This window comes from Octopus bimaculoides, chromosome 3 (genome assembly GCF_046866305.1).
Source record: "Octopus bimaculoides isolate indiv1 chromosome 3, ASM4686630v1, whole genome shotgun sequence".
NCBI lineage: Eukaryota > Metazoa > Mollusca > Cephalopoda > Octopoda > Octopodidae > Octopus > Octopus bimaculoides.
This window is the reverse complement of record NC_142930.1, coordinates 121,863,410-121,885,909: the sequence shown is the minus strand read 5'-3', so window position 1 is coordinate 121,885,909 and position 22,500 is coordinate 121,863,410. Positions and strand designations below refer to the sequence as shown.

The 22,500-nt window shown below is 34.9% G+C and overlaps 1 protein-coding gene across 5 annotated transcripts in view; it reads left to right on the top strand.

Annotated features, from left to right (window-relative positions):
• Nucleotides 1-22,500, top strand: part of LOC106875605 (telomerase protein component 1) — a 215,491-nt gene that overhangs the window by 156,325 nt on the left and 36,666 nt on the right. For 3 of the 5 annotated variants that reach the window (XM_089349530.1, XM_089349531.1, XM_089349532.1), the window contains exons 46-47: nt 7,782-7,859; nt 18,363-18,462. In XM_089349530.1, the coding sequence (XP_089205656.1) occupies nt 7,782-7,859; nt 18,363-18,462 (178 nt within the window). The remainder of the gene's footprint in view (nt 1-7,781; nt 7,860-18,362; nt 18,463-22,500) is intronic. The other 2 variants (XM_089349533.1, XM_089349534.1) reach the window with 1 other exon arrangement.

The window sequence follows — 22,500 nt, the reverse complement described above, 5'->3', positions numbered from 1 at the left end:
TCTCAATAAAAGTTTACGTTTTCAATCGCTAACAAGTTCACATTTACTGATGTAAGTAATTTGATCATTTACTAACAGAAGTACGGTTTTGTACTTCTGTTCAAGAGACTGCAGTTTCCGGTCAAACTTACCTTTGCAATGTCTATCAACAAAGCACAAGGTCAATCTCTAAAGGTGGTGGGACTTAACCTCCTTCAACCTTGCTTCTCACATGGTCAGCTGTATGTTGGATGTTCTAGAGTCGAAGATGAAAAGAGCCTCTACATTCTCAGTGATAAACATGGCAAGACAGAAAACATAATATATGAAGAAGCACTTACATGAATAGTATGTACATGACATATACAAAAGTGTAAAACCATTGAGTGTTAAAGTAAGTATTACTATTACACTTTCACTTTTCGACTGACATGCACCAACGTATATCTGTGTATATAACAGTGAAACAATAACGTGGTATATTCGCTGTGTGAATTTTTTTCATTTAAGCCCCATTTTAATTATCGTAAAAGTTTCCAAGTACCAATAAGCAACAATTTCATTCCCAGGCAACGCTGGGTGGCTCTGCTAGTATATATATATATATATATATATATATCTGTACATATATAAGTATAATGAGTGTGTGTATATATATATATATACACACACACACATACGTGTATTTCATATATATATAGGTATATATAAATATACACATACACACACATGTGTACATATATATACACAACCAAACATATATACATGTATTCACACACACACACACACACATATATATATATATACATACACACCCACACACATATATATGTATTCACACATGCATATATATGTATACTACATACACACACATATGCATGTATTCATATATATATATATATATATATATCATTTATGTGTGTACATATTTATACAAATATGTATGCAATTACACATACATGTATGCATACATATATACATATACACATACACAATCACACACATAGGTTTCACCTTTTGAGTCGAATTCTTCCCCTATTTTGGAAAATAAAATGAAACCAATAAAATTTAACTAAATTCACACAAAAAAAAAATAATGAAAACCTAAAAAACTAAACTCAACAAAAATAAATACGAAAAGCCAACAAACATCCCCACCTCCACCATCACACTTCGCCATGACGATGACAACAAGGACCACCAGTACTACCACGACCACCACCGATATCTTTTTTCTTGTCCACATTCATCTTTAATTGGCATGAGATTCTAAATGGTGGGTTTTTGAATTTAGAAGATCTGCTTGGAGCAGAGGACTGTGAACCAATTATAAAATTGGATCCTGCAAAGAACCCCCCCCCCATTAATATTTTGAAGCTTAACAATGGGAAAGATTCCGCCTCAGTTGAGGCAGAAATGTTGAATGTGTGTGTGTGTATGGTTTGTGTGTCTGTGTGAGTGTGTGTGTGTGCATGTGTGTTTTTTTGTATGTATATATGCATGTATATGTATATGTGTGTATGTATATATAGCTTGTGTGTGTGTATAGATGTATGTATGCATATATATATGTACATATGTATATATATGTATGTATGCATGTATGTGTATATGTGTATGCATATGTGTATGTATGTATAGCTTGTGTGTGTGCATATATCTGTATGTATATATGTATGTATGCATGTATATATATGCATGTATATATGTATGTATATATATGTATGCATGTATATGTATATGCATATGTGTATGTATGTATAGCTTGTGTGTGTGCATATATCTGTATGTATATATGTATATATGCATGTATATATGTATGTATGCACGCATGCATGTATGTGTATATGTATATGCATATGTGTGTATATGTATGTATATGCGTATGTGTATGTATGTATGTATAGCTTGTGTATGTGCATATATCTCTATGTATATATATATGCATGCATGTATATATGCGTGTGTATATATATGTATATATGTATGCATGCCTGTATGTATATATGTATGTATGTGTGTATGCATGTATGTATATACGTATGTATGTGTATGTACATATGTATGTATATGTACATATGTATGTATATATGTATGTATGTATGCATGTATATATATATATATATATATATATATATATATATATATATATGTATGTATGTGTGTATGTATGTGCATATGTGTCTAAGTATGCGTATGTATATGTATGTGTGCATATGTATGCTTGTATGGATGTACACGTTCGTATGTATGTGTGTAAGTATGCTTGTATGTATGTATATGTGTGTGCATGTATATACTTGTATGCATGTACATGTGTGTAGGACATGTGTGCATGTGTATATATGTTTGTGCAGGCTGTTTGTATGTTTATATGTATTGCATGTCTGTTGAGATGTGTGTATATATGGTACATGTATGTGTGTATGGATATATGTATGTGTGTGCCTCTGTGTGTATGTTTTATGTGTAGCATATTGTACATGTTTGCATGTATATGTGTATGTGTAGCATGCATGTGGTGTGTATATGTGTATGAAGCTTTGTATGTATGCCTGTATATATGTGTGTTTACAGCATATGTGTTCATGTCTAAGTATGTAATGTGAAAGAGTATAGACTTTTTTGTGGCTGTGTGGTAAGAAGCTTACTTCCCAACCACATGGTTCTAGGTTCAGTACTACTGTGTGGCACCTTGGGCAAGTGTCTTCTACTACAGAATTGGTAGACAAAAACTGAAAGAAGCCCGTTGCGTATATATATATATATATATATAGATATATATGTATCTATGTATTTGTGTGTCACCATCACTTGACAACCGATGTTGGTGTGTTTACGTCCTTGTAACTTAGCGGTTCAGCAAAAGCGACTGTTAGGATAGGTGCTAGGCTTACAAAGATTAAGTCCTGGGGATCGATTTGTTTAACTAAAGGTGGTGCTCCAGCATGGCCGCAGTCAAATGACTGAAACAAGTAAAAGAATAAAAAATATCAATATCTCCCTGTTTGCACACACACACACACACTGATAGGTAGATACACACATAGACACAGACACACACATATGCACAAACACACACATAAATCGATAGATAGATACACACGCACGTACGCACACATACACACACACAAAAGCACACATACACACACACAGATAGATACACACACAAATAGATAGATACACACACAGACAGACATGCGTGCATGCACACACACACACACACACAAACACAAAAACATACATGCACACAGATACACACACGCATACTCAAGCATATACACATACAAATAGATAGATAGATAGATACACACACAGACAGACATGTGTGTGCACAGAAACACATACATTCACACAGATAGATAGATAGACAGATATGCACACAGACACACACACAGAGAAATAAATAGATAGATAGATACACACTCACACAAAAACACACACACACACAAACAGACATACACTTATACACACACAGAGACACACACTCAAACATACACACACACAGATAGATAGATACACACACAAATAGATAGATACACACAGACAGACATGCATGCATGCACACATAGATAAATAGATACACACACAGACACACACACAAGTAGATAGATAGATGCATACTCACACATATACACACACACAAATGCACACACAAAGACACACACAAGCATACACACACAAATAGATAGATACACGCACAGACATATGCATATACACACACATTCATATACGCTTATGTATGTGGAGAGAGAGAGAGAGAGAGAGGGAAGGAGAGGGAGAAAGTGATATTTACAATGGAAAGATTGATAGTAACTTTGAAGTTTTGGCTTGCTTGCTATCATCTGAACCTGAAGTTAATAACTATGTACTCTACTAAGTAATATTGAGTAATCCATCAGTTTAATGTTTTTATTTATAACTTCTCTTATTAAAAACAAACATTTGTACAGATTAATACTTATATATTATGGAGATGTACTTGCATAGCAAGTGACTTGATATGAGATCGTGCGGGTGACACATGAAATCTTTCGAGCGGGATCGTTGCCAGTGCCCCTGGACTGGCTCATGTGCGGGCGACACATGAAATCTTTTGAGCGAGATCGTTGCCGGTGCCCCTGGGCCGGCTTGCGGGTGACACATGAGGTTTTTCGAGTGAGGTCGTTGCCGGTGACCCCGGGCTGGCTCGTGTGCGGGCGAAACATGGGGTCTTTCGAGCGGGATCGTTGCCAGTGCCCCTGGACTGGCTCTTGTGCGGGTGACACATGAGGCTTTTTTTTTTTTTTTTTTTCGAGCGGGATCGTTTGCCAGTGCCCCCGGACTGGCCCATGTGCGGGCGACACATGAAATCTTTCGAGCGGGATCTTTGCCAGTGCCCCTGGACTGGCTCTTGTGCGGGCGACACATGATATCTTTCGTGCGAGATCGTTGCCAGTGCCCATGGACTGGCTCTTGTGCGAGTGACACATGAGGTTTTTCGAGCGAGATCGTTGTCGGTGCCCCTGGACTGGCTCTTGTGCGGGTGGCACATAAAAGACACCATTTCGAGCGTGGCCGTTTTCGTGCGGGTGACACGTAAAAGCACCCACTACACTCTCTGAGTGGTTGGCGTTAGGAAGGACATCCAGCTGTAGAAACTCTGCCAAATTAGATTGGAGCCTGGTGTTGCCATCCGGTTTCACCAGTCCTCAGTCAAATCGTCCAACCCATGCTAGCATGGAAGGCGGACGTTAAACGATGATGATGATGATGATGTTGAAACAAAAACAATTTCAGTGTGGAAGGTGTTTATAAGCCATTTAAAACCACACAAAAAAATAGTTAGATTCACTTCAACATTTAAATTTAATTTGTTTCAAAATATTTTTGTTGCTTTGAAACCGCAATCTGTTCACTGACAAAGCTTTTCCAGATACCCGTTTTGAGATGCAGCATGAAGTTTTGGCAGTGAACAGGTTGCGGTTCCAAAGCGACGAAAATATTTTGACACAAATTAAATTTAAATGTTGAAGTGAATCTAACGGGGGGGGGGGGGGGTTAAATGGTTTATAAGCATCTTCCATGCTGCAATTGTTAATATTTGTATTCATATATAACAAAACAGGTATCTGTAAAAGTTTTTGGTATTATTTATTCACCATTACACATGTTTCATTTGCTAATAGGAATCACAAAATTGTATGTGTTAGATAAACATGTAAGAAATTTCCTATTAAAAATTCTTCCGACAGAGAATCCCTACCTACATAATATATATACATATATATTTTGAGAAGACCTGTTGAGTCAAGTGAAATCCTTGTCATGGCCAATGCCAGTACCGCCTGAGTGGCACCATGCCAGTGGCACGGAAAAAGCACCATTTGAGAATGGTCAATGCTAGTCCCACCGGACTGGCTCTCATGCCAGTGGCATGTTAAAAGCACCATACGAACATGGTTGATGCCAGTGCCACCTGACTGACTCCCATGCTGGTGGCACATAGAAAGCACCGTTCAGGCGTAGTCGATGCCAGTACCGCCTGACTGGCCCCCATACCAGTGGCACATAAAAAGCAGTCACTACACTCTTGGAGTGGTTTGCATTAGGAGAGGCATCCAGCTGTAGAAACCTTGCCAGATCAGATTGGAGCCTGGTTCAGTCTCCTGGCTTGCCAGTCCTCAGTCTGATGATATATATATTATATGATATGTATATATTATATGATATATATATTATATTGGAATAATTCATCTTGAAGCACACAAAGCTGTAAATATTGGGTTAAAAACCCTCAGAATAGAAAAAGATGAAGCCAATCTGTGGGACACAAACCCCCAAGATTCTGAGTTTGATTCCAGGCAGTGACCTGAATAATAATAATAATAATAATAATAATAATGACAATAATAATAATACCAACAACATCAAAAAATACCTTAGGAATTAGAATCCAGGTTCAAAATTTTCCCAAGACACCTGATGAAGGCTGGAAGGTATATCAGCCGAAACGTGTTAACAACAAACAAGATGTGGACAAATATCTGTCAAATGTAAATAATGTACATAATTCCTCATTTCTTAAATATAGAACTGTATTAAAAAATTATTATTTTGTCGTATGTGCTCACAGGCATTGCAATGTATATTTGTGTGTTTGTGTGAAAATACAAACACACATACATGCGCACACACACGGATTTGGTGAATAATTGTTTACGATGAATAACAAATGCGTAATATATGTGTTTGTGCGTGTATATATATATATATATATATATATATATATATATATATATATATATATATACATATGATATATGTATATATTTATATATACATATGATATATATATATATATATATATATATATATATATCATATATGTATCATAAGTCGATGAACAATTTCATATAAGTGGGGAAAATAACCCTTATTTTAAGTATTTTTAAAAAAACGTCACCTCAACTGAAGAAATCTAATACCATTTTTAACCCAAGTCATGCAAAATTCTAGGTGGGTGAGGGTTGGGGTTTCATAACGCCTACTCAAGTTTTTACCAAACTTGGTCTGCTGACTTAATGCAATGCAGAAGCTGTATATCTCAAATTTCAGTTTTCAAGTTTAAGTAGTTTAGGAGTTATTGAGTTTCTAATTTGTTACTTCTTAGGCCCTACTTTAGGAAATATCCTCTTCGTCTCCTTTTTATTTCTATGACACTAAAACCTCTCACTATATTAACTGTTTTTTCAAAATAGTAGGCTTATCCAACTAGAGTATGTAACATAATGTCTCATAAGATAAGTGCTTGTGTCACTCAAATAAACAAAAAAATTGGGATGAAGAATCTCGTGCAATTTCAAGACTCACATAAGAAAAGAAGACCTGTTTCTCTAGAAGAGCATTCTTTGGAAAACAACAGCAGGATACCAATGAAACTTCAAATTATTGGTCACTACCTGTTCCTTGGAACAGGTTCATAGAAAAGCATTGAACTCCATAAAAACTTTTGGAGTTGAGATCCATCAAAACTGGAAATTCCCAGAAAAATCAGAGTACAGAATGGGCAACCAAGTATCTTCAAGATCTTTATGATGTTTGTAAAAAAGAAAAAATTCAGCTTCGATTTATTTTATCTAACAAAACATTAATTCTTATGTTTAAAAATTTGCTAACATTCAGCACCTTTTTTCTAATACAGTTATTTAAAATTAGAATTAAACCTATAAAGTTAAAAACGTTTATTGTTTTTAATTTTGTATGTTATTGAATGTTTGTAGTGGTATCTGTCTTAAAATAGCCTAGTTTTGAACCTTTGCAAAGAGCAATTTCAATTCAGTAATCTTAAAAATGTATAAATACACTTTTCTTCTGCATCTCTCTTGCGTTTACAAGGATTCATGCAGAGGAAATACTGAAGTAGGAATCTAGTGCCACCTAGTGATTATAGTTTTAAAAGCCCATGACTTTGAAACTACTTCAACTAGAAAGCTGAAATTTCAGATATACTATTTCTGAATTGCATTGGGTCAGCACACCAACTTTGGTAAAAACTTGGGTCCAAAAGTGGTGATTAATTTCTGAAATTGGGGGTGACATTCTTTTGAAATAGAGCAAAATAAATGTTAGTTTCCTGACTTTTATGATATTATTCATCGAATTACAGTATAGGGTTATTAGGTTGTGAAAAAGTCATAACCCTAATGTACATTTAGTGGGAAAAGCATGATCAAGTGGGGAAAAATTTCTCTTATCAATCATGAGTTACCATGTTTGATCCCACTATAAAACATCTTAATTGTAAATCTTTTTGCCCACAGCACTGAATCAAGCCAAGTCTCACCAGCAAAATTAGGGAAACGCAAACAAGCTGGAAGAGTGCCAATTGGATGGTACCAGTAAGTAAATATTCCACCCTTGTCACATATCATTCCATGCTGATTCAGCTTGGCAATCAAGTTAAGGGAATGCATGTCTGGTCTGTAGAGTACTTAGATGTTTAATTTATGAGTAGGTTGGTCAGTTGAGCAAGTGAATATTCATCATTAATCCATCATCTTCATCATATGTAAGTATATATATATATATATATATATATATACACACACACACACACACACATACACACACACACACACACACACACACACATGTATGTTTAAATACTTAGAAAATAAGATATTATTATTAAAAATAATAATAATAATAATTGGCCAGCAAGCTTTACCAATATAGGTAAATATACATAAATTTAGGGTATTAAAAAATATATACCAGCTATGCTGGTATATATTTCTCACTATGTATGTTTAAATATATATATATATATATATATATATATATATATATATATATATATATATACACACACATATGTATACATACATAACATATGTATGTATATATTATTAACTACATATACTTAATGTATATGTTTTATATATTTTCTGGTGGTTGAAATAGCATGGCAGAATATATATACACTCAGAGTCATGGACAGATGAGATAACTTACCTTCAATCTCATTTGGGAGTGATGGACACATCATTGTTTTATGCAACGCTAACTCATCTGAAACGTACATAAGCAAATTATGGATTATGAATTATGAAACAAAAATATATATATAATTCTCCATTCCTTTTTGTGTTTTATACTTATAGATGTGTGTGTGAGTGTGTGCATGCATTTGTGTTTGTGCATCATCATTATCATCATCATTATCATCATCATCATTATCATCATTTAATATCAATAATCCATGTTAGCATGAGTTGGCTGGTTTAACAGCATCCAACTAGCTTGAGGGCTGCATTGGGCTTCAGTGTTTGCTTTGGTAAGACCCCTATAGCTGGATGCCCTTCATAACACCAATCACTTAAAAGAGTGTACTGGGATCCCTTTTTTTTTTTTAATGTGGTGCTAGCATTCATAAAATCCCTGTGTTACTTGCCAAAACACATTCTTTGATAGAGCAAGAGTACAGTGTTGGGGCAGAATGCTTTATGCCAGGTACAAAGCAGTTAAAGCATGATAGTGGGGACAAGAGCAGATGTCTTACTGTAGAGAAGATATATGGTTACCCGAGATGAAAAGGGAGAAACGATAGTGAAAATGAGGTATCAGAACATACCATCAAGGCACAAGGAGAGTGAAGCAGGGTAGAGGAATGAAAATGGTTTGGTGGTTAGGTAGAATCACGAGTACTGGACTTTTAGATATTTGTTTGGGCAGGCTATCCATTAGTAGTTAAGTAGCTGTTAAATTGTTAGTGATTTTCATTGGTTTTGAGATCTTACAAGATCATTAAGTTCATTCAATAAAAATGTTGTTTATGCTTGCTGTTTCAATAGTCAATGTTTTCAGAGTTCACTTAATGCAATTAGTAGCATTGTCACCTAGAAAGTAATAAATTTGTAAGTTTAATGCTCATACTGGGATTTGTTAATTTTTCTTCTTCTTTCTTAGGCTGCAGTAGTAGATGTCTGATGTGTATGTATGTGTGTGTCTGTGTGCAGGCGCTGTATGCATATGCATGTGTATGTGAGAGAGAAAATATTGTTGAATGCTTGTATTTAAAAATGAAGAAAATTTACTACAAGTTGATACATTTTGATCTTGAACTGTTTTGCTGAGTTTTAAGTGGCTAATTATTTAATTATTCAAAAAGCTGAATAAGGAAAGCAAATGACAGTACATCAGCAAAAATATTTCAAAACACATTGACATAGGAGTAATCATTAAGATTTTGATTGGTTGTCAAAAAAAACAACAAACAAAACAAAAAGAAAAAAGTAGAATATATGCATCAAACATCATCTACAGTCATTTGCAGAACACATGATATGATATATTCATCTGTTCACATGCAAAACACATGTGACATTTACATGTCTTCAATATCGTATGTGTAAAATACACAAGGTGGAAGCGCAATGGACCAGTGGTTAGGGCAGCGGACTCGCGGTCATAGGATCGCAGTTTCGATTCCCAGACCGGGCGTTGTGAGAGTTTATTGAGCGAAAACACCTAAAGCTCCACAAGGCTCCAGCAGGGGATGGTGGCGAACCCTGCTGTATTCTTCCACCACAACTTTCTCTCACTCTTATTTCCTGTTTCTGTAGTGCCTGTAATTCAAAGGGTCAGCCTTGTCACACTGTGTCACGCTGAATCTCCCCGAGAACTACGTTAAGGGTACACGTGTCTGTGGAGTGCTCAGCCACTTGCACGTTAATTTCACGAGCAGGCTGTTCCGTTGATCGGATCAACTGGAACCCTCGACATCGTAAGCGACGGAGTGCCCACAACAAAATACACAAGAGCAAGCTGGTTGTTGTTAATGCAGTTTTAATATTGATGACTAACTGAATGTTTTTTTTCTTTTTTGTTGTATGTATAACTTTCAGAGTATGGTAAATTCATTATGTTGGAAATAACAAATTTTAGCCAGTTTACTCTTTTACTCTTTTACTTGTTTCAGTCATTTGACTGTGGCCATGCTGGAGCACCACCTTTTAGTCGAGCAAATCGACCCCAGGACTTATTCTTTGGAAGCTTAGTACTTATTCTATTGGTCTCTTTTGCTGAACTGCTAGGTTACGGAAACATAAACACACCAACATCGGTTGTCAAGCGATGTTGGAGGGACAAACATATACACACACATACACACATATATATACATACATATATATGACGGGCTTCTTTAAGTTTCCATCTAGCAAATCCACTCACGAGGCTTTGGTCGGCTCGAGGCTATAGTAGAAGACACTTGCCCAAGGTGCCACGCAGTGGGATTGAACCCAGAACCATGTGGTTTACAAGCAAGCTACTTACCACACAACCACTCCTGCGCCTATGGAAAGTTTAGTAAGAATTCTTCAATTTTGATCTTTTGTTCTGATTTGCAAATTTAGTAACCACATTGAGGCTCACTCATTTGTTGGTTAGCTGAAAGCCTATGTGGAATTTCAGGAACAACTCCAAGGTTTATGAAGTTAGGGATTACTGAAAATGGAAATGGATATTAGCTGCTGTTGTTGTTGTTTAACTCTTGGCACTGATCAGATCTTTGATCAAGATCTTTCCCAGCATTATAACAATTCTGTCAAATAATTGTTTCTATCTTAGACACAAAGCCAGAAAACTTAGAGAAGGTTTAATCAATTAAATTGATCCTAATGCTTAACCAATACTTAATTTTATTAACTTACAGAAAGATGTAAGTCAAAATTGACCTTGGTGGGATTTGAACTCAAAATATAAAGAGCCAGAAGATATACTACCAGGCATTTTGTCTGATGCTCTAATGATTCTGCCAGCCCCACCATTCTACGTAACTACTAAACACTGAAATACATTATGACATTTTTAATGGATTCAGCCATTCTGAATTGGATATTGGCTTTTGAATTAGAAATGATATTATTGAATAAACTGAATTTTTGATCTTTTTATTCAGAATTTTATCCCTTTGTGATGAAGAATGTGTTAACTTTTGGCATCAAATTATAGAGAACAGTCTGTCAAACTGAATACCGTATCCTCAAAATTGTTATTGAAAGGAAATATCTTGTCATGAATCATTGATAAAAGATTTAAAATTATGAAAATGCATGGCAGATGCAATTAATAAAGCTAATAATATCGTTAGAATAGTAAACAGGAAAAAAAAAAAAAAACTCCTAGGAAACAGTAAAAAAAAAAGAGAATTAAGCACCTTTAGTGATCAATGAAAAGATCCTTTCATTACACATATTATAACTGTGTTTTAAATATGGAAATGTCATGTTGACACAAAAGGCTTTCAATTTGCTGAGTTGATACATGAGAAAACTCCCTGGTCAAAAGAGTTGACAGTTTATATCAGTGGATTTCAACTGGGGTTCATATGACTCTTGGGGGTCCGTACAAGCAAAATAGTAAATTGGGGACACACAGGAGTATTTTAAGGATCCATGGAAACAATGTTAGTTTGGATGTATTTATCGCAAGAAACAGCTCAGTTTCTTTCTCTTGCATTTTGCGTAGTTCAGCTTAACACAAATTAATGAGTGAAAAACCAAATAGGAATTCGTTTTTGGATTTGGTTTGTAAGATTCTTTGTGTGAGTTCATGTGTTGAAGCATATTTTGTTGTGTCTGGAGAGAGTCATTCTCTTTTAGTTCCTTGTTATTTAACACAACGACTGTTGAAAAGGTTGCAAGACGCAATGAAAATTTTTAGGAAAAAATAAATAAGTAAATGAATGGAAATTTTACTGGTGAGTGTGTTAAATTATAAGGCACTAAAAGAGAATGACTCTCCCCAGACACAACAAAACAAAATAGTAATTTTGAAAGAAGTATCTATAATACTAGCAAGTAGCTTGCTTACCAACCACATGGTTCTGGGTTCAATCCCACTGCATGGCACTTTGGGCAAGTGTCTTCTACTATAGCCTCGGGCCGACCAAAGCCTTGTGAGCGGATTTGGTAGGCGGAAACTGAAAGAAACCCGTCGTGTATATGTATATATATATATATATATGTGTGTGTCTGTGTTTGTCCCCCCAACATCACTTGACAACCGGTGCTGGTGTGTTTACGTCCTTGTAACTTAGCAGTTCGGCAAAAGAGACCGATAGAATAAGTACTAGGCTTACAAAGAATAAGTCTCGGAGTCGATTTGCTCGACTAAAGGCGGTGCTCCAGCATGGCTGCAGTCAAATGACTGAAACAAGTAAAAGAGTAAAAAGAGAGAGTAACTACATCATTAAAATCTTGAAGCCTCAAGATAATGCATGATTAATTGAAAACAACCTGAATGAAAAAGCATTGCATTTGACAGAAAAATCTGAATTCTAAAGGGTTAACTCTTTAGCATTTAAACCGGCCACATCCAGCCAGAATAATCTACTTGCTTTATCTTTAAACTAGATCTTTAAACAGATCTAGCCCATCACACTTCATCATCATCATCATCATCATCATCATCGTTTAACGTCCGCTTTCCATGCTAGCATGGGTTGGACAATTTGACTTAGGACTGGTGAACCAGATGGCTACACCAGGCTCCAATCTGATTTGGCAGAGTTTCTACTGCTGGATGCCCTTCCTAATGCCAACCACTCCGAGAGTGTAGTGGGTGCTTTTACGTGCCACCGGCACGAAGGCCAGTCAAGCGGTACTAGCAACAGCCATGCTCAAAATGGTGTATTGTACGTGCCACCTGCACAGGAGCCAGTCCAGTGGCACTGGCAACAATCTCGCTCGAATGTCTTTACACGTGCCACCGGCACAAGTGCCAGGAAGGCGGTGCTGGGCACACACTTATCCTACAATATTATTCTCAAAATAAACAATCACACCATTGAAATCTCAAAGCTATGAGATAATACATGATTAATTCAAAACCGTGAATAAATGAATATTACATTTGACTGAGAAATCTGAATGCTTATGGGTTAAGCACTATAGAACAAAAAATAACGACTTTTACAACAGCTTACGGAAACCATAGGTTACTGCTGTGTCTAAGACAGCTGGTGAGTATAGACTATAGTCTTGTTGAAATATTGGAACGATGACAAATTTAAGATATTTCCAACTAACGAATTGGCATCTATTCCTTCGTTAAAACATTAGCACGTTTAGGCTGTTTCTCACCTATGAAATCAAGATTATAAAAGAAAAGTGTGTGTGTATTTGTATGTGACAGAATTATATTGAAGTATATATGTTTGTCTTTGTCTCTTTGTGCATACATATGTGTATGCATGTGTGTGTGTTTACATATGTTTGTGTGTTGGTGTATGTGATTGTGAAATATGAGTCTGTGAACCATAGCACTCGCATACACAAGAGACAGTCAAGAGGTAATTGAGACATATATATATACATATATATATATATATATATACAAGAGGTAATAGATATGTATGTGTGTATGTATGTGTATATATATATATATATATATATATATATATATATATATATATAAATCTCTTTAAATAAATATCTTTAAAATAAATATCTTTAAATAAATAAGTGCATTTTCAAACCTTCTTTCATATATATTTCCACTCGTACGGTATTCCACAACTTTACTTTATTATATATATATATATATATATATATATATATATATATATATTTACTCTCTTTTACTTGTTTCAGTCATTTTGACTGTGGTCATGCTGGAGCACCGCCTTTAGTTGAGCAAATTGACCCCAGGACTTATTCTTTGTAAGCCTAGTACTTATGCTATCGGTCTCTTTTGCTGAACCACTAAATTACGGGGACGTAAACACACCATCATCTGTTGTCAAGCGATGTTCAGGGGACAAGCACAGACACACAAACATATACACACACATACATATATAAATATATATATATATATATATATATATATATATATATATATATATATACAACAGGCTTCTTTCAGTTTCCATCTACCAAATCCACTCACAAGGCTTTGGTTGGCCCGAGGTTATAGTAGAAGACACTTGCCCAAGATGCCACGCAGTGGGAATGAACCCAGAATCATGTGGTTAGTAAGCAAGCTACTTACCACACAGCCACTCCTGCGCCTATATATATATATATATATATATATATATATATATATATATATATATATATATATATATATATATATATATATATATATATATATATATATATATATATATATATATATATATATATATATATATATATATATATATATATATATATATATATATATATATATATATATATATATATATATATATATATATATATATATATATATATATATATGAGAGCATTGTAGTTCGGTTGAAGCATTATAATATCAAAGAAGGGAAAATAGGAAAGCTTCTGACAATGCATAACGTCTCACAAAACCTTTATATTTCAGGTGCAAAGGCCCATCTTTGAGAAACAGTGTGGGAAATGTTTAGTTGCACATACGTACATATACTTACACATCATCATCATTTAACATCCATTTTCCATGCTGGTATGGATTTGATGGTTTGATAGGGGCTGGCCAGCTGAAGAGCTGCCTGGGTTCTATGTCTGTTTTGGCATAGTTTCTATAGCTGGATGCCCTTCCTAACACCAAATATATATATGTATATATATATGTCTATATATATATAAAATAGAAAATTTAGACAGATACATATAATTAGTTTAATACCAAATCCATTTCCTACAATTATATAGATAAGAAGGTAATATTTTGATTGCAGTATGGCCATGAAAGCAGCAGAAAGATTGGGTATTCTGCTGTTTGCATGGCTATACTGGCTTCAAAATATCACCTTCTTGTTTGTACATTACGATACACATTCAATGCTTCTGAAAACAAAATATAAGATTGTTTACCTATGTTGTTGTTGCACATATATATATATATATATATATATATATATATATATATATATATATATATATATATATACATATGTTGGAAGGTTTGGAGTTATATATTAGAAAAAATGATAAGGTACTCAGATATCTGGATGGTTGTACATTTACAGATTTTTATTAATATGTCACATGTTTTATAAATATTTATAAAACATGCTAATATTTATAAAACATGTGGCATATTAATAAAAATCTGAAAATGTACAATCATCCAGATATCTGAGTACCTTATTATTTTTTCACATATATATGTAACATATGGTATAATTATAAAAAGGGCAAATTTTAGCCATTTCTCTGCAGAGTGAAAAAAAATAGTAATGGAACCTTATTGGGTTCTCGTCAGAGGCATGTACATTATTTTGACAGTCTCCAGAGAAACAATCAGCCAAACTGTTTATATACTCATCAAATGCAGCAGTTACTCTATGAAGGAGTCCCTAATTTGCATACCGAAAGTGTTTAACACTCTATAAATACCAACGGCCTATCAATGGGGATCTTAGTCCACACAGTATCAAGGTATGATATATACATCGAATGCATATACACACAAGCATGTGTGTGTTAATATATTAAAATTCATAGATTTGGGTGGCTGTAAGTACATTTTTTAAAACATTTTCCCTGAGCCCTATGAATTATAAAACCAGCTACACAATTTTTATGGTGTATAAGTGACCAGTATCACAACGTTACCTCTAAATGGGGTGTCCGTCCATGTCAGGGTTCAAGGCTGGCAATTTTTTGAGGGGAGGGGATGAGTTGATTACATCAACCCCAGTACTTAATTATCATCATAAAGACCCTTTAACTGATGTAGCCAGTCTTCAGGGTGCCACTCTTGTTGCTTTTATAGTCAACTGTTGCCACTGGCCTCTGTTCTCTGTCATGCACAGCCAGTTCGCTGGGTTGTGACCTGTCCACTCCTTGATGCTATCAAACTAGGATTTTTCTCTATCTGCCTCTGGCTTCGAACAGGGAATTATGGTAGGTAGAATATATAACTTTATTTTATTGACATTGAAAGAATGAAAGGCAAAGTTGATCTTGGCAGGATTTGAACTCAGAATGTAAAGAACCGGAAGACATGCTCTGACATGTTAACAAGTCTGCCAGCTCACAGCCTTTGTAGGTGCATACTTAGCAATACACACTGCCTCCTCCTTTCATCTCTTTTGTTCATTAGTCAACATAATGTTTTTCCATCATCTTCCTCCTTTGTCATTCTTTGATGTTGCTCAACTATCCCTTTTGCTGTCTTTCTATTCTTCTTTCGTTAAGGCTATCTCCATGCAAGACTAGAAGTTGGAAGTCATAAAATCACATTATATGGCCAAGTCAATTTGTTTTCCACCTTTTAACAATTGTCAGAACAGTTTCTTTGTCCATAGCATTGCCAAAAATTTATTTCCTGACACAGTCATGAGTTCAATGTCATACAGAAGAAATTCAAAGCCTCTTTCTATAAAATTTCATTTCAAAAGCCATGATTTTATTTCTTATTTCAGCATCTAATGTCCAGGATTTGCATGAATAATGTACAGTTTAAAAAAAATATTTTTGCTGTTATTGTATTCTTAGTTCTCCAAACAAGCTTTAATTTTGCCGAAATCCCTGTACCTTCAGCATTCCACAGCACTATTTTCCTTTCTTTCGTTTCGACACATACTAAATGTAAAAATATACTAATGTACAAATATCTGCAACCACGTTGTCCAGTGTAATATGTCCTTCATTTTTGAAGATATTTCTAGGTGATTTTGTGTAAGATTTGAATGTTATTTCTAGCAGAATTAAGTGACCACATAAAGCTATCACATTGGTGTGTTTTTTTGCATGGTTCCAGCTTGAGAATTTTGCTTTTCTCCAAATTTCAAAACTGGATGATTTTCTTGCCAGCATGAGTTAAAGAAAATATTGCAATTTGCTCAAATAGTTATTATCATTATCATTACTATTCTTTTTATCCTCCTCCTCCTTGTGGTCGTCATCATTGTCATCATGTTTGCCTTTGTTTTAAGTTATATGAGCTGCACCAAAGTATCAACCAGAGATGTCAAGTGACAGCCATAATTTTGGTATATCTAATGATGCTAACAGGTGGTGGTGGGTGTCTGTATGCAATCAAAAAGAAATTTATAATAAAACCAAATGAATAAGATTGTAGACACATACAGATAGGAATTTATGTAAAATATGTGAAATATAAAATATGAACTACTACTACTACTACTACTACTACTACTACTACTTCTTCTTCTTCTTGTACTACTCCTACTCCTCCTACTCCTACTACTATTTCTTGTACTACTACTACTTGCACTACTACTACTACTACTACTACTACTACTACTACTACTACTTCTTCTTGTACTACTACTACTACTTCTTCTTGTACTACTACTACTACTACTACTACTACTACTACTACTATTACTACTACTACTACTATTACTACTACTACTACTACTACTACTGCTGCTGTTGCTTCTTCTTCTTCTTCTTCTTCTTCTTCTTCTTCTTCTTCTTCTTATTCTTATTATTCTTATTATTATTATTATTATTATTATTATTATCATCATGTTTTATCACTTTTGAACAAGCTGCCATCTTTTTATCATAAATGGTAACTGAAAGAATCCTGTCATATAGAAAAAACATGTGTGTGTGTGATCTATGGATGTATGTATGTATATGTAGGCATGTGTGTGTGTGTTTGTGTCACCATGTCTTCATATCACATGGTAGTTGTAATTGAGTATCACCATCATACAAGCAGTGTCGTTCATTTCCAATATTCCACAAAAACATGTCTGGCCACGAGGAAATTATTTACCTTGCTTGGAAACAGGTGAAGGCTGGTGACATAAAGAGCATCCAGCCATAGAAAAATCCCTTTCAATAAACTCCATCCACCCCGTGCAAGCATAAAAAAGTGAACATTAAAACAATGGTGATGATGATAATGTTGTGTATATCTATCTATTGCAGATCATCATCTGTGACTCAGTTACAGCAGCATGATGCACCAATATCTGCTTGCACATTTAGCTTTGATGAAGTGTTTTTGGTAACAGCAGGTCGAGACAAGGTAAGATTTAAGTTATTCGCCATAGTTATATGCTTATCTCTATGCTTATATCATTAATTATATGTATGTGTGCTTGCCTTTTTTTGGCCAAGTTTATGGTATTTTTCATCATATGTATGTATGTATGTATAGAAAATATTCTACATCCAGTTATATTTTCCTCTTTCTGCAAATGTTATAAAAACAGCGGTGAGGATGTTATAAATTAAGGCCCACCAAACTTATTTTTCCAACTCCACAAAATAGACAGCAAGACTTGCAATAGAGGATAATTAGATAATGTTGAAATTGTAATTAATTGATGAAGATTTAATGTAGTCAACCCTCACTTCATTTCAACTGATACAGTCTCTATTTGAAGTTATCTTTTATCTTTTACTCGCTTCGGTCATTAGACTGTAGCCATGCTGCATCATCTTTAAGAATTTTTAGTTGAATGAATTGACCCTGGTTCTTATTCTTTTAAAGCTTGGTACTCATTCTACCAGTCACTTTGGCCAAAGCACTGGGTTACAAGGACATGAACACACCAACATCGGTTGTCAAGCAGTGGCTGGAGATAAACACAAACACAAAGACACACACAGACACACATACACACACATACAATATGCTTCTTTCAGTTTCCATCTACCAAATCCACTTACAAGGCTTTGGTCAGCCCAAGGCTATAATAGAAGACACTTGCTAAAAGTGCCATGCAGTGGGACTGAACCTGGAACCATGTGGTTGGGAAGCAAACTTCTTACCGTATGACCACTCCTGCAGCTTTAAAGTTTTAGAATGATATAATTTGTATTTTTTCCTAGGGTTTAAAAAGCTGTGAAGGCATGTGGCCCAGTTGTTAGGGTGCTTCACTTGCAATCATAAAATCATGATTTCAATTCCTAGGCCAAGCAGTGAATTGTGTTCTTAAGCAAAAAACTTCATTTTTACGTTACTCTAAATCCAATCAGCTGTTAAATGAGTTCCAGCAATTGCTGGGAAGTGAAGCTTATGAATGGGCTGGGATCCCATTCTGGGGCAGGGGCAGGGAGTGTTGTAATCTTAGTCATTTATATGCCATGGAGATTATGCGAAGCCTTATGAGTCCTAGGGACCATGACTGGATTAAGTTAAAAAAAGCTGATATGTCACTCACTTTAGAGATCTTAACCATAACAGTTTGGTTTGGTCATAGGTTTAGAAATCTCATATCAACAGTTCTGGAAATTCTTGAAAATGGTACCAAACTACTTTGGTTTTAATTTGATACAAGAGAGAAAGAAGGGAAGTATAATTAGGAATATAACAGAGATAAATGGAACATACAGTGAAACTCTGATGAAGTTATTCAAAGCTTGTCTTGATAGCAATTTGTTAGATATATTGATTTTCTGTAAACTGCCTCAGGAAGGCTAAACCAAGAGTTATTTCATAATGACTCTAAGGAAATCAATAACATCTGCAGCATGAGTTTATTGAAGAATTTACTTTTACTGTTTTTATTCTAGCAGGGTGTTTGAGGGTTGAGGTAAGTCGGAGGTAATATAGAGAGGTAGAGAGAGAGAGAGAGAGAGAGTAAGAGAGATATAGGGAAAGGAGAGAGAGAGAGAGAGATAAAAGAAAGGAATGATGGAACGAAAGAGAGGGTTGTATGTTTTTAGACACTTCGTTTATGCCTCAACCTTCTTAAATCAAATGCTGCCAAAGATGGTTCCTCAATTTGTCCTTGTCAGTTTGACAAATTAAATAACCAGTTATATTAGAAAATGTGTTGATACTGTGTTATTATTGTTTAGACGAGGTTCAGCTCTGTTCATCCAGACCTGAAATCAAAGAGCAATCCAGTCAAGGACCCCCCTCTCTCTCTCTCACACACACACACAGCTGTGTAATTGAGACGCTTACTTCTCAACCATGTGATCAGGAAGATCAGAAGGGCAACAAAGTGTTATTATAATTGCTACAACAGAAGACGTAAATATAGGAATTAAAATAATGTAAATCTACAAATATAAGCAATTTATTGTATGCACATATAACTTTATATATGAATGTTTATATGTGAGTAAATGTAGATGCAGGAGTGGCTGTGTAGTAAGTAGCTTGGTTACCAACCACATGGTTCCGGGTTCAGTCCCACTGCATGGCACCTTGGGCAAGTGTCTTCTACTAAAGCCTCGGGCCGACCAAAGCCTTGTTAGTGGATTTGGTAGACAGAAACTGAAAGAAGCCCGTTGTATATATGTATATATATATATATATGTGTATGTATATGTTTGTGTGTCTGTGTTTGTCACCCCCCAGCATCGCTTGACAACCGATGGTGGTGTGTTTACATCCCCGTAACTTAGTGGTTTGGCAAAAGAGACCGATAGAATAAGTACTAGGCTTACAAAGAATAAGTCCCGGGGTCGATTAGCTCAACTAAAGGCGGTGCTCCAGCATGGCCACAGTCAAATGGCTGAAACAAGTAAAAGAGTAAAAGAGTAAGAGTATACATATCAGGAAAAGAGAATGGATATATTTACTTATCCCAGTTATTAATGAATAGTTCAGTATTTGTTAAACTTTGTTTTCATAAGGCATTTTCTTTGCCTAATCCTTCTTCATATTAACCTGCTGAGACTGCTCCTGGTTCTATGATACAAATTCCATGTTTGATCCATCAGCATCCAGAGTATTCTGTCAAATGCAATATTTTTTCATTCACATTATTCTTAATTAATCATACATTATCTCAGAGCTTCGAGATTTTGATGTTGTGGTTGCTTATTTGTAGAATGATATTGTAGGGTAGGTGTGAGAGATGTGACCTGTCCTTTTGAACATAAAACAAGTAGAATATTTAGGCAGGATATGGCCAGTTTAAATGTTAAAGGGTTAAAGTGATCTAAATTAAAAACCTTCCATCAAAATTTGTTTTTAATTCAGGTCCCAGATACTAACTCAACCCTTTAATATTCAAATCAAATACATTCTCGCAAATGTAAAGCTTATTTATTCACATCATTTTAAATTAATCATGCATTATCTTGTAGCTTTGAGATTTCAAGCACTAAAAGCTTTCGTTCTTGAATATGCACTACTGAAATCTGGGGCCATCTTATCACTGTTGTATTTCATCTTCAGAGAAATTCTATGACATAAGGGGACTTGTTTGCTGAATTCTATAAACAAGGGCCACAATTCTTGTTTAGATTCATTGATCTGGGACTAGCTTTGACTGCAGAGGCATAACCAGGTCAAATCACTCTGGTATCTCTGAAATCCCTTCCCCTCAGAAGTAATTAGCAAATTCAGATTCAAATGAATTAATTAATACTGAAATGTCTTAAGAATTAATATGCATGTCATTGTAATTCTAAATACTTATATTTTAAAAAATTTTCCCTGTCATTCTTCTTCTTCTTCTTCTTCTTCTTCTTCTCCCCCTTTGTCGTCATCTTATTATTATTATTATCATTATTATTTTAAAGCAGAGAGCTGGCAGAATCATTAGCATGCTGGGAAGAATGCTTTACGGCATTCACCTGTCTTTATGGTCTGAGTTCAAATTTCGTCGAGTTCAACTTTGCTTTTCATATATTCGGGGGTCGATAAATTAAGTACCAGTGACACGCTGGGCTCAATTCAATCAACTAGTCCCCTCCTCCCAAATTTCAGGCCTTGTGCCTACAATAGAAAAGATTATTATTATTATTATTATTATTATTATTATTATTCAGTAGTCTTATTTTCATCATGTGCTTTCACTGCACTACTGAATACAGCTCTGTGTGCCTTGGGTATGTGCTGTGGTTTGTTTCGGTTATTTTCACTGTTTTGGATGTGTGCAGTGCCTAGCAGTGCTATTTTCAGTATGTTATATATATTCGTAAGTCATGGTGTTTTGGTTATGCACCTGTATGTTTTTTTTTTAATCATACCTAATGCACCTATTAATATAGGGATTGTTTCTGTTTTTAGGCTCCACATTATTATCATTATTATTATTATTATCATTATTATTATTGTTATTATCATCATCATCGTCATCATTATTATTATAATATA